This window comes from Aulostomus chinensis, chromosome 3 (assembly GCF_037954235.1).
Source record: "Aulostomus chinensis isolate RoL2024-O1b breed Wild chromosome 3, RoL_Achi_v1.0, whole genome shotgun sequence".
Lineage (NCBI taxonomy): Eukaryota > Metazoa > Chordata > Actinopteri > Syngnathiformes > Aulostomidae > Aulostomus > Aulostomus chinensis.
This window is the reverse complement of record NC_141322.1, coordinates 25,325,114-25,343,305: the sequence shown is the minus strand read 5'-3', so window position 1 is coordinate 25,343,305 and position 18,192 is coordinate 25,325,114. Positions and strand designations below refer to the sequence as shown.

Sequence of the window (18,192 nt, the reverse complement as noted above, 5' to 3'; positions counted from 1 at the left end):
GTTTAATGGCAACTAACTAGAGCTGCTTGATGATTTGATGATGGGAAAAACCTTAATCCAAATCCAGTAAGTGTGTGTGTGTGTGTGTGTGTGTGTGTGTGTGTGTGTGTGTGTATAATATATATATATGCTGGATATATAGCACAAGACAATAGAGATCAACATTGCAAAACAAAGACAAAAATCCTTTTCTGCCAGTGATCTCATTTTATACTATTTTTGGGAGGCTGAAATTGAACATACCTGATTTATTTCCCTGCCCTCCTTTTACTTTATTTTGGTTATTGTAGTTGTTTTTGCAGTCATTGATTCCTCCAAATTGTCTTCTCTTTCAGGTCTATCTTTATACTTTGAAGATGGACATGACGATCTGGATGATTGTGAGTACCTCAAATGTATTTGTTAAGGAGACACATGAAATTTGAATCAAAGGACTAATTTCTGGCACAAGCATGGATCTTAACCCTTTCCTCAGTAGGGAGTTATTGGGATGTATCATCTTTCAAGATGATCTTTATGGGCTTGATGTCAACAAAGATATTTTTCTGCCTGTAGTTAATTTATTTTTTGAAGCTTTGCCATGGGAGAGCCACATTTGGATGCTACGAACACTAGTAGCACATCAAGACGTTCATATTACTTAGCTGCCCAATCACACACACACAGATCATGAGCGATATCGGAACAAGAACACCCGCCATTTGCAGTTAGGAAAAATGCTCTGGTCAACAAAGCCCCTTATTCACACGTATGAAATCTAAAGCTGTCAATAATACTTCAGGCTTCACACCATACTATTATTAGCACTTTCATAGACCAACTGCTATTGTTGTCTGCCATAGCCAGGGTGATGACATAGCATTTAGATCAAATTGCAAAGCCAGTGTATATTTATGGTAGTTACAATCTGTCATTAATTGGAGGGTCTTCATTCCTGATTCAAGCTTGACTCAATATCATCAGCATAGCGCTGTGAGTGTTATCTTCTCGGAGGGAAGCCTCTAATGTGAATTGCTGTTTTGTGATTGTGATAAAATCAACAGTCTTTCTTCCTTGCAGTTGGATTTGATGACTATGGTTCAGAATGCGATGGCATCCGCATCACAGCCTTCCTCGATGCAGGACAAGACAATCTAACTCCCCTTGGGAGGCTAGAGAAGTATGCCTTCAGTGAGAATGTCTTCAACAGGTAAATAGAGGCCCCTGCATTAGCTCGTAGCTCTGCAATTTTCTCAGTGTTAATGCAGTGAAAGGCACATAAGGCTTCCCAGAACAAATACGATTTTGACAATTTGTCAAGTTATATCGTATGAGGTAAACCCACTGTGTGATGCATCTCACATGGTAGACAACATTGAGCCTCATTCATAGTGTCCATATGCATATGCACAAATTTTTTCTTACACACCATAAGACTCATTTAGCCCCCAATTAAGCCTTGCAGACAGGAAGCAGAGCCTGATGACCATTTACATAGAGATGGAAATGGAGAACTGTTCCAAATTGTGCAGTCTATTGTAATCTCATGCTTGATCAGAGATGATCAATTCCTCTTATCAAGGCCAGTGTGTTTTTCTGCAAAACGCTGACATTTGTGCTACAATCACAGCAGAGTGAAGAAATTCAGCTTAATATCTTAAAGAAACATGACAGCAATGGCTGTGGTAATTATCATGGTGAGGCCATCTGCATCTCGCAAGCCCAAGAGTAAATCTCTGCAGGTATATCCGGGTCCCCTCCTTTCTAAAACCTCAATGAGAAATTAGGAAGTTATTGAATCAATCAGAACTGCATTCTAATTGCTCCTCTGCCTCCCAAAAGAGATGAAGCTCCTGATTGGTTGTCATAGTTGATGAGGCAGCTGGTAAAACAGAGTCTTAGAAAATGGTCTTTTTTCAAACCAGCTTACGTTAGTAGAATAAACACAGCTGTGATTGCGGAAATAGAATCAGGAATGGCGCAGGAGTATGCACTGGTGGAGTTTCTTTGCAGAGAAGACACAGAAAAGACGCTGTTCTTAGAATTGGATTTAGCATGTGATGACATCAAGTTTTGTTTTGCCGAATGGCTTAAATAACTGGTCTGTCAAAGCAGGTACTCCACCCTCACAGTACTGCTAAACAGGAGGGCATCTAGACGTACCTGCTGAGCTCAGCTTCGGGCCCCATGCTACTTTGTAGAATGAATTTGTACGTTGTGAAATGATCTTTTTCAAGTAAGGTTAGAAACACCACAACGGCATTAGCTTCAGCCTTATTTCTAAGCAACATGTACTTAAAATTCCTGGAGTGTCATGTATTTGATATTTTATCACTACTGCCTCCCAACCAAGCAGCACATCCTTCACCAAAGTAAATATCCAGTGTTATAACATTTGCGCTTACATTGGGTTTAGCTGATTTCTTTCTTAGTTGTAGAAAAATGAAAATAAATAAAGCCAAAAAATATTATCAAGTTTCATTTATTCTCTGACAGACTGTTGCTATAGTTTGGTCTCAAGCTACAGCTCGCTTGACTCTGCCATTGCATCATCACTTTTCAGGAGGAGGAGCATTATAATTAATTAGATGTATGTTTAGATTAGGCAGACTTATCTTCTGAGTAGAATCTTGTGTTGCAGCCTGCAACCAGTGGAGCTTTTGCACACCTGATGTAAAAGCCTAAGTCACTGAATTGTTCTGGGCTTCGCTTGTTGACTTAAATCTGTTGTGACATGTCAATGTCATTCCTTTGTCTTCAGAATTGTTGAAGACATTTTGGGCTCTGATTTCAGAATAAATTATTATTGGTTGGGATACTCAATAAGAACATTTTCATACAAGGTTTAATTACCTATTTGGATCACCAGAGTATGTGATGTATTTCAAGCAAAGTTAAGTTGTTCTAAGTTACTTAGTTATTCGGCATTTTTTGTTCGAAGTCATAATTCATATCTGTATCTCTACGTCTATCTATCTACACATACATACATACATACATACATACATACATACATACATACATACATACATACATACATACATACATACAGACAGACAGAATTGTACCGAAGTCAATATGAGATTGACTTTATGTCCTATCTCAAATCATCTGTGTTTTTGTTGTTTGTCTGCATTCCTGTGCGTTGATGTATCACTACTCTGACTAGGCGGTTGTTTTGAAAATGATAATTTGACAATCAAAATCCAAAGTGTTATATTTAAAAGATTCTTCACGATGAAGGACTAGTTGAAACACAGCCTTCCTCAAATACTGAATGCTGCCCTGTCCCCCACGAAAGTGTTAGTTCCTGTCCTCGTGTATTTCGTGCTCAAGTCTGCAGGATTCAGCCCTTGTGTTGTCATTTCTAAGGACATGCGTGTAATGTATTTGGCAGTGCTGTCAAGCCGTGTGCTACACTGTCTGAAAGTGCAAACTCAGTGTAACACTCAGCCCATGGGTATTGGCATGCAGTCCATTAACTTGACTCTCTTGTTTCTTTTTAGACAGATCGTGGCTCGTGGGCTGCTTGATGTGCTCCGAGAGTTCAGCGATAATGAGAATGACTTTATCAGTGTCATGGAGACAGTAGCCAGAATGTCAGAAGATGGAGGTAGATATGTTTTCCTTTTCATCCGTGTAGTTATTGTGTCTCTATGTACTGCTGTAATGACCTTAGGTTATGCAACCATTTGTTTGCTTTGTTTTTCGATTCTCAACATTTGGTAATATAGCACCATTTACTGTTGTAAGCGGCCAATATTTCTCTACATTGTACATTGTACCTCTGTGTGTATGCGCTCAGAGCCCACAGTGCGAGCTGAACTGATGGAGCAGGTCCCCAACATTGCCATGTTTTTACATGAGAGTCGGCCCAACTTCCCAGCCGCTTTCTCAAGATACCTGGTACCAATTGTAGTTCGGTATCTCACTGATCCTAACAATCAGGTAGGTTTCCACTTAGCGAGTCTTTTTAAAAACTCACTGGTCAAGAGGACCAGACAATATTTCCTTACTGAACATGTAAGAAAAAGAAAACTAGAGAAGGACACAAACTAGTAACCTCAGCGATATTTTCCAGGTGCGAAAGACCAGCCAGGCAGCGCTGCTTGTTTTGTTGGAGCAGGGCCTCATCTCGAAGGCTGATATGGAGACCAAAGTGTGTCCAGTCCTACTTGACCTCACGGAACCCAGCAGTGATGACGACTACAAAATCGAGGCAGTTGCTGTAAGAAATACTCCATGTATTCATATGTGTCTTATACTTATTATGAATAGCTTTGACTTGAAAGTTGGCGAGGCTTAAAACATGAATGAGACAGACTACCTTAAACCTCCACAACCTGATTGCAGGCAGACAGGAGCAGAGGGTTTCCTTATGACTTAATTGTATTCAGTCATTCCCTGTATCTAATCAAGTCTATAACCCTTCATGGCTGTTATGTGGTTATTGTGAGAAGACAGATCAATCCAGCAGAGATTTTATTTGATTGTGTAAATTTTATTTTCTTAATAGTTGTTCAACTCCTGAAGTTTAATGAATGCAATTGTTTCGTTTAAAAAAAGAAATAGAAATTGAATTTGTAATTCATTCCTTCATTTAAGACTAGGGTAAAGTCATGATGTGGAATGTTGATGATTAATGTTGATTATCATTTATATACTATTATGTACAAAGGAGTTCACTAATGTATTTTTTTAAATTTTTATTTTAATGCGGGGCCAGCGTCTGGGACACTCTTCACCTCACACTCACCAGCACACACACGTTTTACTCTTTCCCAGCTGATTCTTAATACCCTTATTGTTCTACTTCAGTAGCACATTGTGTGGTGCAATGTTTTTGTAACCGAAATGTCATCATGAGCTGAGTAACGGTTCTAACTGCTCTCTGTATGTGTCCTCTAACAGATCATGTGTAAAGTTGTCACCATGTTGAGCAAAGACACAGTGGAGCACCTATTACTGCCACGCTTCTGTGACCTGTGCAGTGATGCCCGACTCTTTCAAGTCCGCAAGGTAACAAGCTTCAATCCATAAAATTCCTAAAGAGACATTAATCTTTTAAATTATGAATTAACTGTAAGATTGTTTCATGATAAACTCACAACAGTTCAACAGCATCGTGTGTTTCACAAGGTTAATTTAATAGCTGTGTGAGTCAGCCTTAATTCTATTCTGTGCATCAAGCCTACACTACGCTGTTGTTTTCCTGTTGGAATGTTAATTCCCAGGAAATGCTGGTGCCAGTTAGGGAAGGGTATTTAGAAGTTGCAAAGGTGGTCAAACATGGTGGGTTTTTTTTTCCCAGTTCTGTTAGCCCTCTCTTCAATCCCTCTTTTCTCTGAGACCACCAAGCACTGGAGATAGTATTTGTTCATCAATCACCCAAAATCGAATCTAATGTCTGGACAAAAGCTGTAAACGTGTTCTTGATACCGCCTGCATTTTGTTGAAATTTTCTCATGAAGTCCAGGTAGCAGAATAGGAGACTGCTGTTCCTCTATGTTGAAACCTAATTGAGCAGGCCATGTATGTAATACAAGTGAACATGTTTTTGCTTTTGTCTGCTGCTTTATTGTGTTATCATGCATCAAATATGCTTAGCAGACATGGGCTCACAAGACATGAGAGTTAAGGAACAGATGTAATACAAGTCAATACAAATCACGTTTTGTAGATTATGATTATCATCCTTCTGCTTTGAAACATAACTTTAGCTCATCTGAGAAAAAAAGTGCTTTATAAAAAGAAAAGAAATGTCGTAATTTTAGCGTTCTATTCCTTTTGCAGTTGCCCATAGTGTGATTTTTACATTTTGTGTATTGATTTTTTTTATTGCAGGTCTGTGCAGCCAATTTTGGAGAGTTTTGTTCTATTGTGGGTCAGGAGGCCACAGAAAAACTACTGGTAAGAACTCAAATGAAGTTTTCTTCATAGCAAATTCCACAATTATGACCTCACTCACATAATGTTGCCTTATGGCTTTACGTGGGCATCTTTTATAGCACACATCCAGTGCTTTTGCTTACAATTGTCAGCTTGGTGTATTAGCTAAAAATGCTGGTGTGCAACTTCACTGTTTATCACCTATTTTCTTTCCATTAATCTGCCACTAGTTTCTTCACTTCCATGCTGTTTACAGATGTATTCCTAATTAATTTGGACTCTGCTCTGGTTTTTAACATAGATTCCCAAGTTCTTCGACCTGTGCTCAGACAGTCTGTGGGGCATCAGGAAAGCCTGTGCTGAGTGCTTCATGATGGTCTCCAACTCCACCTCTCCTGAGGTGCGACGTGCAAAGTTATCCCCCCTGTTCATCAGCCTCATCAGTGACCAGTCCCGCTGGGTGAGGAACACAAACCCCCACATACGCTGTTAAAAATCTGTTCATGCATTATTATGATGAAATTGAAGCAGCTGATGTTTCGACTCTAATGTAGAGAAACAATTCTAATTCTGATGATGGCTTACATTGTTCAGTGGTCTCCATTCTACTGTGTGAAATGTGTTTATTTATGGCTGCACAGCTAGTTTACACGGACATGCGTGTATGCTCCGTAATGTCTACAGGGTACATGTGTGGACTGTTTTAGATGATATCCAGCCTTTAATATTGTATCAAATACAAGTGTTTCTGTTCATTAATAAAGTAAAACCCATAGCAAGTGAAGGTACTTGCAGGAATGCCTAATTGAAGTTTTCTTTTTGTTTAAACAGCAAACAAAGTTTGAAATATTAATATAAATGTAATGTCAGTAGAGGAGGCAACTCCTGAAGCTGCTGGACATGAGCCACTAGAATGAAGTCCATGAGATCACTTTGTTAGAGAGAGACGCTCTATTCAGGCTTTTGTATAGACGTGGACAGTTGGAGTTTAAGGGTGGGCTTGTCTTCCGCTGAGATTGATTTGATATGCGTCTGAATGAATGCTCAAATGATTGGATGCATTTTTGGCACAATGCAGTTTGATGAAACATGATCCAGTGCTACAGTTGAGGTTCCTCTCACGTAAATTATTTTTGGCAGCTGTAGACACTGGTTTGCAGAGAGTCCTTTTACTCTGACAAGAATAAATCAAATGTAATTTTGGCCTGTCATGAATTATCTCACTGAATTAACATGGATGTCTGCTGACATGACATGTTGGGAACTGACATTTGAGGCTTTTATAGACTGCCTTGCCAATGATTACCCAGGGCCTAGCTGAACATGTCAAAGACCTGTGTCAGCTGAGTGTCAGAGCTGAATATTTTCACTTTTGCATGAGGGCCAAACAATTTCTAAAAAAAAAAAAAGCGATTATTATTTTGTGTGTTATTGCAGTATGATTTGTGATATTAGAGGGATTGAGCATTTTTTTAACATAATTATTCTGATTGTCAATGAAAGACAAACAATAATTTTTCTAGTGTGACCTTTGTGGGGATCTTAATTAGATAAAGATGTTTAGCTTTTCTATGAAGTTAGTAGCCTTTGACAACTTTTTATTCACAATGGCAGTTTGACAAAAAAAATTGTCTTTCACCAGTTGCACCTTTTGTATGAGTTTAAAATCGCAGTTGCCCATAGTGTGATTTATGTGGCAAAGAGCACTGCATCAGGTACAAAAAAGTGGACAATAAATGAATTGATTGCATTTATTTGACCACATAAACTCTACACAGACTAGATCAGCTTGAGACATCTCTATTCAGGCTTCTTATAATATTTCCATTGCACTTTACGTGACGGCTTATTTTGTACTTGATGCTTTTAGGTGCGTCAGGCAGCCTTTCAGTCTCTGGGGCGTTTCATTTCCACCTTTGCCAACCCAACCAGCACAGGCCTCCACTTCAGAGAGGACGGCGCTCTTCTAGAGGTTCCCAGATGTACATCAGACAGGTAAAACCACCTGGTCCACACTGACCTTTGTCACTGCAGCACCAGCATTTATTTAGCCAGCACATTTAATTTACTTGTTATATGCTGGAGTTGTTTTTCTTTGATAAAAGTGTCACCTGATCACAGACCGTTTAAATGATAATTGACTTGACAATCCTTTATTTATGCTTCTGTAGCAGCAAAAGCAAACTCTCACTTGGGCTCAGTAGTGAATTGATTACGTTTCGGTGGTCAGAGATCTAGGTCACTGTGTCCTCCTAAAAGACATTTTTGGCAGTAACTTCAAATGCAGAAGCTAATTATCATTTATTCATGTCTGAAAGCATGAAATGAAGTGATGACATTTTTACTGAAGGTTAATCAGAAATGTTCTTAAATCATTTCGTGAAATAGCATGATGTCTGTACTTCACACACACACTCTTATAGGAGTCTAGGAAAAACATGGATGTAAACTGCACCTGGACTGGTTGGTGGAAGCATACAACTGAAGGCAGTCATTTTGTATCTGTGTTTTGACCTAAGTTCTGTGTTTGTTCAGTTAAAACTATGATATAAATGTGGCGCAGCAGGATTATGAGTTGAAGTTCACACAAGCACAGACACGGCTCAATGTGTTGCATCATCTCACCAATGAATCATCGCATCTCCACGGGCCGCTATCGGGACGAGCCAGTTCACGTTTCTATTTTTGTGTATGGTTTTAATAACTGAAGCACAAATGAAACCGATTTAAGTATTAACCAAAACATATTAAAGAAATAAACAAAATAAACAACAATTACAATCAAAATACAATACAGACAACCAAGTGCATTACAATGTAGATTGCATATGTAAGGTATAAAAAGCAATATTTATGTATAGGGTGGAAATATCATATTTCCTGCATTGGATAAATTAAGTTATAAGTATTTATTTTGTTTGTCATTCCAGCGATTGCTCCTTGAACTCTCTGAACTGCTCCGACATCAGCAGCTGCCACAAAGAAAGACCCGTTGCTCACACACCACCCAACCAGGACGGCCGCGCCACACCGTCTCCAGAACACGTGGCAACAGCTGACAATGAGGAAATGCATTTTGACGACAACCACAGTCTAGCTCCCAGAGAGATGCACGAAGGCTTCATCCACACCGTTGCAAACAGCAACGTCAGCCCCACAGCCACAAAGAACACAAAGAACACAAAAGAAACTGTGCAGACAGATGAGAACTTTAATTCTTTCCATTACTGGAGGTCTCCTTTACCGGATATCAGTGGGGAGCTGGAGATGTTAAATTGTGAGTCAACAGAGGAAAAGAAAGAGAAGGAAGAACAGAAAGAAGAGCAGCAGCAGCAGGAGGAGGAGGAACCAGAGGACAAATGTCCTGATTCCATGTCCAGCTCTGGTAAAACTACCAGTGACCAGATCCAGATGGTCTTGGACTGTTTGCAACCGCACATGGATGACCCTGATGTACAAGGTGAGTACACTGTTAATGAACAACACATTGTCTTTTTCCTAGATTGAGCTCTAATGTGCGATTCTCCTCTAGCTCAAGTTCAGGTATTGTCAGCAGCTTTGAAGGCAGCCCAGCTCGACAGCCCAGCAGACGACAGCCTGACAGAACTCCAATCAGCTCCCGAACCTGAGAGCAACACCAGCAGCCCGTCAGTTGAGAGCAAATCTGTGGAGGTTCAGTTAGAGAGTGAAGAGAGTCCCACAGAAGAAGAGCAAACGATGGAAACGCTCTCAACGTCAGAGTCGTGCCCTGTCCAGGAGCAAGGAGATGAGGAGACACAGACGGAGCCGCTGGAGGACGTTGAGGAGACTCCTCCTGACTCTCCCGTTCTAGTAGGAAACTACCCAGACACTTGCACAGTGTTACATGGCTGTAGAGATATTGAATAAACACATTTTAGACATAAACTAGGATTATGTGATGCAATGGCTAAACAGTGATCCTGTCTATAGCATAGGTATGGATTTATCACTCCACCACCACACTGAACTGAGGTGTGAGTTGTATTTTGCTTCAGTTCATTGATGGGCTACACATAGATTTAAACAATTGCAGTTACATTTAAATGGAGCTGAACTGTCTCCTTTTAATCCAAATTAAGCATGTCTGCACCCATTTCTTTCCACGGCACAATATTTCTGTAGACGTCACTTCAGTGTTGCAACCAAATTAGACACCTGTTATGTGGCTGTCAGTGACAGCGTGCTCCATTATCAAGGGTTTTTATTATTTACACCCGTCATTATTGCAGAGTTATCGTTACATGCTGTTTGTGAGCATGAGAGGGAGCACACTGTGGTGTGTTTGTGCAACTGAACTTTAAAAGTTTGATGTCTGCTCACATGACAGTTTGCGTATGATTAATTAATAAACTGCTTTGTGTAGTGTCTGATGCAGCGTGTATTTCTAATCTGTGATGAAGCAAAAGTGAAATACACTGTGCCTCTGTTAGTTTAGAATTTCGTTGATCTACCCTTTCCTCTTTTTAACAAAATTTGTCAAGATTAGTAATTTAGTTACTTGTCCTCCAAGTCTGTTTTAATATTTGTCTTTTCCTCAGGAGTCAGAACTAATTGAAAGTGTGGAGGAGGAGGGAAGGGAAGACTCTGCTGACAGTCGATTGTCTGAAGATAAGCCTAAAGTCCAGGTCAGTCAGCACTATTATCCTACATCCTGGAAATATTGACCTTTTCTTTCCAGTTAGTATTGATGGGCCACTGTCTGGCCCTGCTCTGCATCCATGTTCCTGTTTGATAATTGACCACTTTGATCTCTCGGTCTCCAGAATGTCATTCCTCAGCAGCTGCTGGATCAGTACCTCTCTATGACAGACCCGGCACGGGCTCAGACAGTGGATACAGAGATAGCCAAACACTGTGCTTTCAGCCTGCCAGGGGTGGCGCTGACCCTTGGACGTCAGAACTGGCACTGCCTCAAGGACACATATGAAACCCTCGCTACTGATGTCCAGGTAAGTTCTCATAGAACTTGAGAAATTGATCCGACCGTGACTGATTTCATGCATTTTAGGGCACTTGCATATTCGTGGCTCATCCTTTTGTGCTTCCTTCCCTCGTATCTCTCAGTGGAAAGTACGGCGTACGCTGGCTTTCTCCATTCATGAACTGGCAGTTATCCTGGGAGACCAGCTGACAGCAGCAGATCTTGTACCCATCTTCAACGGTTTTCTCAAAGACCTGGACGAGGTCCGCATTGGTGTGCTCAAACACCTCTATGATTTCCTCAAGGTGAGACATGGCTTCTTCGTTTGAGAGTGAGGTAGTAAATTGTTTATTTCCATACTGTGTGAACATGTAGCTGAGGGTCACAGACCAGTCACGTAAGTGCCTGTGTCCAGCATTTGTCATACCGGTAGTTGGTTTGTTTTTTTTCTTTTCTTTTCACCAGCAACATCTATTTTTAACTGTTACTCATTTTTGTGAATGCAGCAGATTGGTCAAAGAGGAATGACATTAACTAATCAAAATCAAAAAGTGGTCAGGACTTCTGGGAACAAATGCCTTGTCTGTTGCTGATTCACCAGCATCGTGTGATCGAACTTTGAAAGTTGACCATGCTGAATGTTTGAGAAATAAACGGGACTTCAATTTTTTATTAACTACAAAGACTTGAGTTGAACCCTAACCTCCATATTAACCTCCTGTTCAGCACACTACATATGACATGAGATTGCCTGTGTTTTATAAAGCTGAATTCTTAGTATGAATGTAATTGAAGGAGAAATGCGTACTTTATTAAGGAAATATCTGCAAGCACTCAACTACTGTCAACCAAGACTCTAGCGTCAGTTGTAGTGTAAGTGTTCCTCTTTCTATGAATATATGCTCTGTAAATAAATTCATCTTTTAGTCACGTTTTTAGTGTACATATTCTGACAGTTACCATGGTTACCAGTCTTCAACTGGCAAGGAGGCTTTCTGGAAGTGACAACTTTTAACACACTTGGTGCAATTTCAAGTGCATCATTTATGTACGCAAGTAATTGTCAGTCATTTATTTGCAACAACTGAGAGAACTGCTGTGAAATTCAGGTTGTGGGCGAAGCTGGCACACAGACAGAAGCAGTGGTCCCCACAGAAAACTGGAGCGGCTAGATGACTATTATGGTTCCTGTGTATCTTGTTGCAGCTTCTACACGCAGACAAGAGGCGAGAATATCTGTATCAGCTGCAGGAGTTCATGGTGACGGACAACAGTCGCAACTGGAGGTTCAGATACGAGCTGGCAGAGTACGTATCCTGTTCCTCATTCATTTTGTGCGTGTGTGTGTGTGTGCGTGTGTGTGTGTGTGTGTCATGAACTTCAATGCTCACTCTCTCTCTCTTCCCCTCTAGGCAGCTGATCTTGATCATTGAGCTGTACAGCCATTACGACGTGTATGACTACCTCAGACAGATAGCACTCACACTCTGCTCTGACAAGGTCTCAGAGGTCAGGTGGATCTCATACAAACTGGTACGTTTGGTGCTGTCAGTGTTAGTTCTACTGGTATTAGGGAAGAGTGTGCTAGAAGCTTGTGACTGATGATTGGGTCAGCAAACGCTGAGGAAATGTAAGGCAAAAGGAAAATGAGTCCCATGAATGCATGATCAGTGTGCAATATCTTAAAAAATTGGAAGTAAGAATTATAAAGTTAGAAAACAGCTTGAATTTAAATGTTGTTCCAAAAATACTTGATTTTCAACATTTTACACGATCACTCACGTAAACCAAAACTTAAATACTTGAAATGAAACCTCTCCTGAAATTATAAATACATACAATCAAACTTAGCATCAACAGCTTGTCAGTAAACATTGTTATTCAGGACACTTCATTTTTTTGCAGTTGCATTTACAGTAACAATTAAGACGCTGCTGGAAAGGCTTCAGTCTCGACACGTGTGGTTTTGGACTTCGGAAAGCATTCCAGTTTCACTCTCCAGAAGCTGTTTGAACTCTTTGACAAAGCCTGGTGTTGTACTTGATATCTTAATTATTCTACAAAGACACTGGAGGAGAGGCGTCACACTAACATTGTTAGTGCAGGAGTTATTCAGCGTAGCTTCTCTCAACAGCATCTCGTTTTTTCCTCATAGCTTTGCTCCTATTCTTTAAAAACAGATTCCAAAAAGAAGTCCAATGTCTGTCTCTATTCACCAGACTTGGAAAACAACCTTTCATTGTCATTATCTCTGACGTCCTCAGGTTGTAGAGATCCTTCAGAAGCTGTATGCAAGCGGGGCCGATGATCTGGGTCTGAACTTCATCAACGAGCTCACCGTCAGGTTCTGCCACTGTCCCAAGTGGGTGGGACGGCAGGCGTTCGCCTTCATCTGTCAGGTCTGTAGCTCTGATCTTCTATTACTGAGCATGAAGTGGCATAATAGAGCAACCTCCACATCATCTGCCTTCTGGTTTCAGTCCCTCAGAAGAGTTCATACCTGAGTGGTTGTGTCTGTCTCCGTCCACTGTCGTTGGGCTGTTTTCCAGGAGCAGTGTCATGTTAGACGATGTGATGATTGACAGACCAATAGACCCGTAGTGCTTAACACCATGGTTGAACTTGCCTTCCATGGACCTGTTAGTGTTGTTTTGTTGTTGTTTTTTTTTTAATCTGTCAGATAGAGGGCTCCTGACTCATGTTTTGCATTCACAACATATTCCTGTGTGTGTGTGTTTTGTCATGTTTTTTTCTTTTTGGTCTCTGTTTTTTCAGGCCGTCGTGGAGGAGGACTGCATGCCCATGGAGCAGTTCAGCCAGCACCTCCTCCCCAGCCTGCTCAGTCTGTCCTCAGACCCGGTGGCCAATGTCCGCGTACTGGTAGCCAAGGCTCTGCGGCAGAGCGTCATGGAGAAAGGTACAATGCTAATAAACTAAATTTTTTTAAAAAATGTATAGGAATACTTCACTGCTTGCCACGAATGCATGTAATAGCCTCTGTAGATAAGCACACCTGGTTTATATAATGACATACAATAGGTAGCTTTGTAGGTGTTGGTATGTGGACATGCTAGCAGGTTTGCTGGCTCTAGCTCTCATGTGAGTCTTGATCCTCTTTTACTTCCAAAATGTTTAACTAACCACTTTTACGTGAGTTGCCCTGTTATTTATGACACCTGGTAGCTTCATGCTTTGCTAGTCTACTAACAGAACTGTGTGCTTTGTGTACAGCATACTTCAAGGAGCCGGGCTGTGCCTACTCTGACGAGCTGGAAGAGACTGTGATGGCTCTGCAATCCGACAAGGACCGGGATGTCCGCTTCTTCGCTAGCCTCGACCCAAACAAAGGCTTGATGGACACGGCTCCATTGATCTAGCCTCGGGTTCCAGCTCCCGATAACAGCCCACCTGCCTGTCTGCCTGTCTGTCTGACTGATGCACAGTCAGCATAATCGTAACACCAGCACCTGACCAGATTCCCAACCACTTGCCTGCTGGGCAGAACTGCACCAACAACCACTTGAGAATCATGTCAGATCGCAAAATAAAAGTATGAGCATGCTCAAACAACACAAGCCATTCTCTGGTTGGGCTCTACGTAAATGCATACTTCTCAGAGTTTTCAGAAGATGAGCAGGACTCACATATTTGCCGCACCACTTTGTGGGAGCTGCAGTATTTTCGCGTGAACGTTTTCCACATCCTCCTCCACACTAACGACATTGACTCAGTCTTTCTCTGATCACGGACTTGTAAAACTACAACAAGCTCTCTGTCTCTCCAAAGCTAATTGTAAGCTTGATATGAAATTGCTGAATTTGATTTTTTTTTTCTTTTTCTTATTGCTTATTTTTGTGGATTTCTTAATGAAAGAGCAGGCACAGCCTGCCTGACTCTGTGTGCACTAACTCAGGGGGACTCACATGAACCGAAACGGCATGAGCTTACTTGATAAGCAGCAGCTCCTGGATCTCTGTTCGACTGCGGTCTGAGCAACAGACCAGCCACTCCAAGTAGCTCTGCTGGTGTCTCGCCTCATTTCCTCCTAAATGCCTCTGTCTGGGATGTCTTCTGTCTTCTAGAATTTCCTCTGGGTTACTGTCCATTTCCCTTTTGTGTTCTTTTGTTGTGCATTTGTGGTCTTTCATGGGCCACTGAAACCACTACTACTGCACAGAAGGAACAGTGATTCCGGCGTTCATCTTGATTTTTAAACCATATCTTGACATTTCTGAAAAGACCACCTCAATGAACTGATGATTGCTCCCCCTCCCGTATGTGTCTGTTTACCAAAAAAATGTGACACAACATGTCTCCCTAACTGTCGGAGACAAGTGAAATACCTCTGTTTGGACATGACTGGCCAGTGTGTCTACTTGTAGAGGGACATCCACGGTTCAAACAGGATCTGAATGTCCTCAATCGGTGAATCTTTTTGAGCGTTCTGTGCTGTTGACTAAACCATCTAAACAAGGGCTCCTGGTGATGTGACACAGGGTGACGTAAACTCAGAGAAGAGGAAGAAAGCAAGCACACTGTTGGATTATGCATGCCTCCCGCCCCCCCACCCATTCTTCCTCTATGTGTACAGTCTTTTCTAATTCCTTAAGGTTGACTTGATTGAATTGTGACCACGGTAGATTTCAGTGGACCTGACTGAGCAGTTGTACAGTAGGATAGAAGAATGCTTGTTTATGAGACTGAAAGTCAGCTGATCATTATTTCCTTGTCTTGGAGGAATGATTTAAGTATGAGGTTTCTCAACATTTTGCAACTCTTTGTACAGCTTAAACCTGTGGATACAGTATGTGTTTATGGAACCAAGGCCAGTTTAGTAGGGTTTTTACCCATCGAGGTGTGTGTGTGTGTGTGTGTGTGTGTGTGTGTGTGTGTGTGTGTGTGAGTGAGAGAGAGAATATTGGGAGCACTCACCAAGTCACTTTTTTGTTTTCCTCTTGTAAATGGTAACCCTCCTCTGTTATTTTTTTTAACAATGACGTAACTTGAGAACTTAAGCTGATTGTGGTGTGTGCTGTGCATCTCAAGTCTTTCTTCCTTCGAAAGGAGCGCTCACTGCGGTAATGGCGGTGTTAACTCATCTCGTCTGTCTGCGATTTGTGTCCCATCTCATTTTTTATGTAGTAGAACAGTTAATATATACATTTTATGAAAATTATTTTTCTTCTCAATTATGCACCACTGTTCAAAGATTTTATATCCTAACTTTACAAAATTTACAACCTTTGTAATATTCAATGGTTTCTTTTAAAAAGACATTTTATGTAATGTTATTTTTAGTACTCTGTAATTAAAATGATGAAAATTACAATGTTGTTTTGCAAATTTATTAATTTGTATTTAGGTCAGGCCTGGTAAAAATGTTCACCCTTTAATCTGCATAGTACCTGGTGGGTAACAATCCACCAGAATAACACTTGGATATCAAGACTGTAGTCTTTAACGATGTCACACTTTGACTAATTATCTTCCTCTAAAAGAGCAACTGACATTATCCATTTATTTTTTAATCAGTCATTCATCCATGACACGTGCAGTCTTGAAATGCCAAACAGATTGAGAGAACTCCATATGACATTCTCAAATTCGCTTGTCATCTGACACCAAATCCTAAAGCCAAGGTTTACTTTTAAGATTTATAGAATTCTTTATGAAAAAGCTGCTAGTAAATTACAGACCAATCTATTCAGTTCCAAGTTCCTGATCAGGCTCCTACATGTCTTGTCTCGCAGCTAAAAACTCAGTGCGCCTCAGTCACATTTCTTTTAAAAAGCAGCAGTTCACGGTCCCAAGCTGTGCTTCCAAAACTCTGGATGAGCTTCATGTTGCAGTGTTTCTCTAGGTGCTCCCTGGCGTGGTCGCTGATGTTCCCCCGGATCTTCAGGGTCTTGAAGTGGTCAAAGTCTGAGCGGCCCAGCTTCCTGAGGCGCCGGGCTGCAGAGCGGTAGCACTTCCAGGGCTGGGCCTCCAGCAGGACGTGCTGGCTAATGGAGGCGAGGCGGGAGAGAAGTTGAAGCAGTCCAGAGTCACCGTGGTTTAGATGGACCCACATGGTGACAGCCAGACACAGACAGAGGTGGAAGTGGGGACAGTCATGCTGGTTGAGGTAATCGTGCAGTTGGTCATTGTCTTCTGTGATATCCAGGGGGATGAAGGAGATGCTTCTGGGCAGAGGGTTGGTCTGTTGAGCCCGCTGAATCAGGGACTCATCCAAGTCAAAGCCCAGGAGATGAACTTTGGTCCCATCTGGTCCAGTGTCATCCTCACTTTCCGGTTTCTGCACCAGATGTTTGTAAAAGGCTACACTCAGCTCCTGCCATTGAGAAAAAAAAATAAAAAATAGACAGATTTCAGTATCAAAACAAGTTGATCTCCTCAGCCCTGCAGGAGGAGGAAATCTGAGAAGACCAGTTCTGGACCTCCTCATTCACCTCCGATCCAGCAGCTGGTGCTACTTGGTCTCATCCAGTTTTGAAAGTCAGAGGACAGCTATGAATGTTTTCTCTTTACTGTGGTATATAAACCAAGATCAGTTATTTTTTTACCACCAAATTTGAGAATATTTGTATTTATTTTCCTAAAACACTACCAAGAAGGCAAATGCTGAATTTTGCATTTTTTTTAAAAAGAAATTTGCTCTTATCAATATAAAAACAAAATATAATGTCATAGAAATGGGTGTGTGTGTACATTTCCAGTCTAGTATTAACAGACAGGAGATGCCCCCTTGGTGATAACCTCAGTGGTCCTGTTGAAGAAGCATTTATGCTCCCCTTACTGTCAACGCTGGTGAAAGACACCGAGTAGAAGCCACTGGATTTGGGGTGAATCTCTGTCGAACATTCAACCTCAAACTACCTTCAAGGTAAACGTTTTCAAATGGAAAATCGTATCAGTTGAACTGTACAGTATGATAAAAAGCATAACGTTACCCCGGAATTGCATCCCACATCCAGCACCAGTGTTGGCTGATGCTCGCCGTATCCTAAATCCCGAAGGAGCGTGGCTGGAATCAGACCTAACCGGTTCTCCGGTGGGTTAAATGTATAATAGTTTATAAAGTTTCCATAAGGGGCAGCGCCGGGATCATTAATCTCATCGACAGCATCGCTAACTTTAACAACACTTTCACATGTTGCCATTGCGTCTCCAAGCCGCTTCCGGTGATTTCAACCACACTCCATCTAGAGCTAGCAGGAGAAGTCAACAACCCGTTGCTTTCTTTCGGACACAGAGCTGAGCTAGCTAACGTTGTCAAATAACCTAGCTATGCTACGCCGGTATTAACAAAAATTACTGCCAAACACAATGAAGCTAGACAAAATTGATCCAGCGGAAGTCGCAAGAGGCTAGCTATTTTTTTA

The 18,192-nt window shown here is 41.3% G+C and overlaps 2 protein-coding genes across 2 annotated transcripts in view; one reads left to right on the top strand and one right to left on the bottom strand.

Moving 5' to 3' along the window:
- ppp4r1l (protein phosphatase 4, regulatory subunit 1-like) overlaps positions 1 to 16,133 on the top strand; it is a 17,599-nt gene extending 1,466 nt beyond the window's left edge. Inside the window, exons 2-20 of the mRNA XM_086199903.1 lie at positions 336 to 380; positions 1,060 to 1,189; positions 3,486 to 3,592; positions 3,785 to 3,927; positions 4,061 to 4,207; positions 4,891 to 4,998; positions 5,824 to 5,889; positions 6,170 to 6,328; positions 7,739 to 7,863; positions 8,799 to 9,328; positions 9,401 to 9,699; positions 10,428 to 10,514; positions 10,653 to 10,838; positions 10,954 to 11,115; positions 12,017 to 12,117; positions 12,223 to 12,343; positions 13,075 to 13,209; positions 13,586 to 13,727; positions 14,042 to 16,133. Coding sequence (XP_086056029.1) covers positions 336 to 380; positions 1,060 to 1,189; positions 3,486 to 3,592; positions 3,785 to 3,927; positions 4,061 to 4,207; positions 4,891 to 4,998; positions 5,824 to 5,889; positions 6,170 to 6,328; positions 7,739 to 7,863; positions 8,799 to 9,328; positions 9,401 to 9,699; positions 10,428 to 10,514; positions 10,653 to 10,838; positions 10,954 to 11,115; positions 12,017 to 12,117; positions 12,223 to 12,343; positions 13,075 to 13,209; positions 13,586 to 13,727; positions 14,042 to 14,187 — 2,939 coding nt within the window. The 3' untranslated portion in view covers positions 14,188 to 16,133. The remainder of the gene's footprint in view (positions 1 to 335; positions 381 to 1,059; positions 1,190 to 3,485; positions 3,593 to 3,784; positions 3,928 to 4,060; positions 4,208 to 4,890; positions 4,999 to 5,823; positions 5,890 to 6,169; positions 6,329 to 7,738; positions 7,864 to 8,798; positions 9,329 to 9,400; positions 9,700 to 10,427; positions 10,515 to 10,652; positions 10,839 to 10,953; positions 11,116 to 12,016; positions 12,118 to 12,222; positions 12,344 to 13,074; positions 13,210 to 13,585; positions 13,728 to 14,041) is intronic.
- bcdin3d (BCDIN3 domain containing) lies at positions 16,014 to 18,192 on the bottom strand. The gene is made up of 2 exons (XM_086199906.1): positions 17,761 to 18,192; positions 16,014 to 17,141 (listed from the first exon to the last, which is right to left on the bottom strand). The coding sequence occupies exons 1-2, from the start codon at positions 17,968 to 17,970 to the stop codon at positions 16,569 to 16,571; spliced, it is 783 nt and encodes a 260-aa protein (XP_086056032.1). The 5' UTR covers positions 17,971 to 18,192; the 3' UTR covers positions 16,014 to 16,568.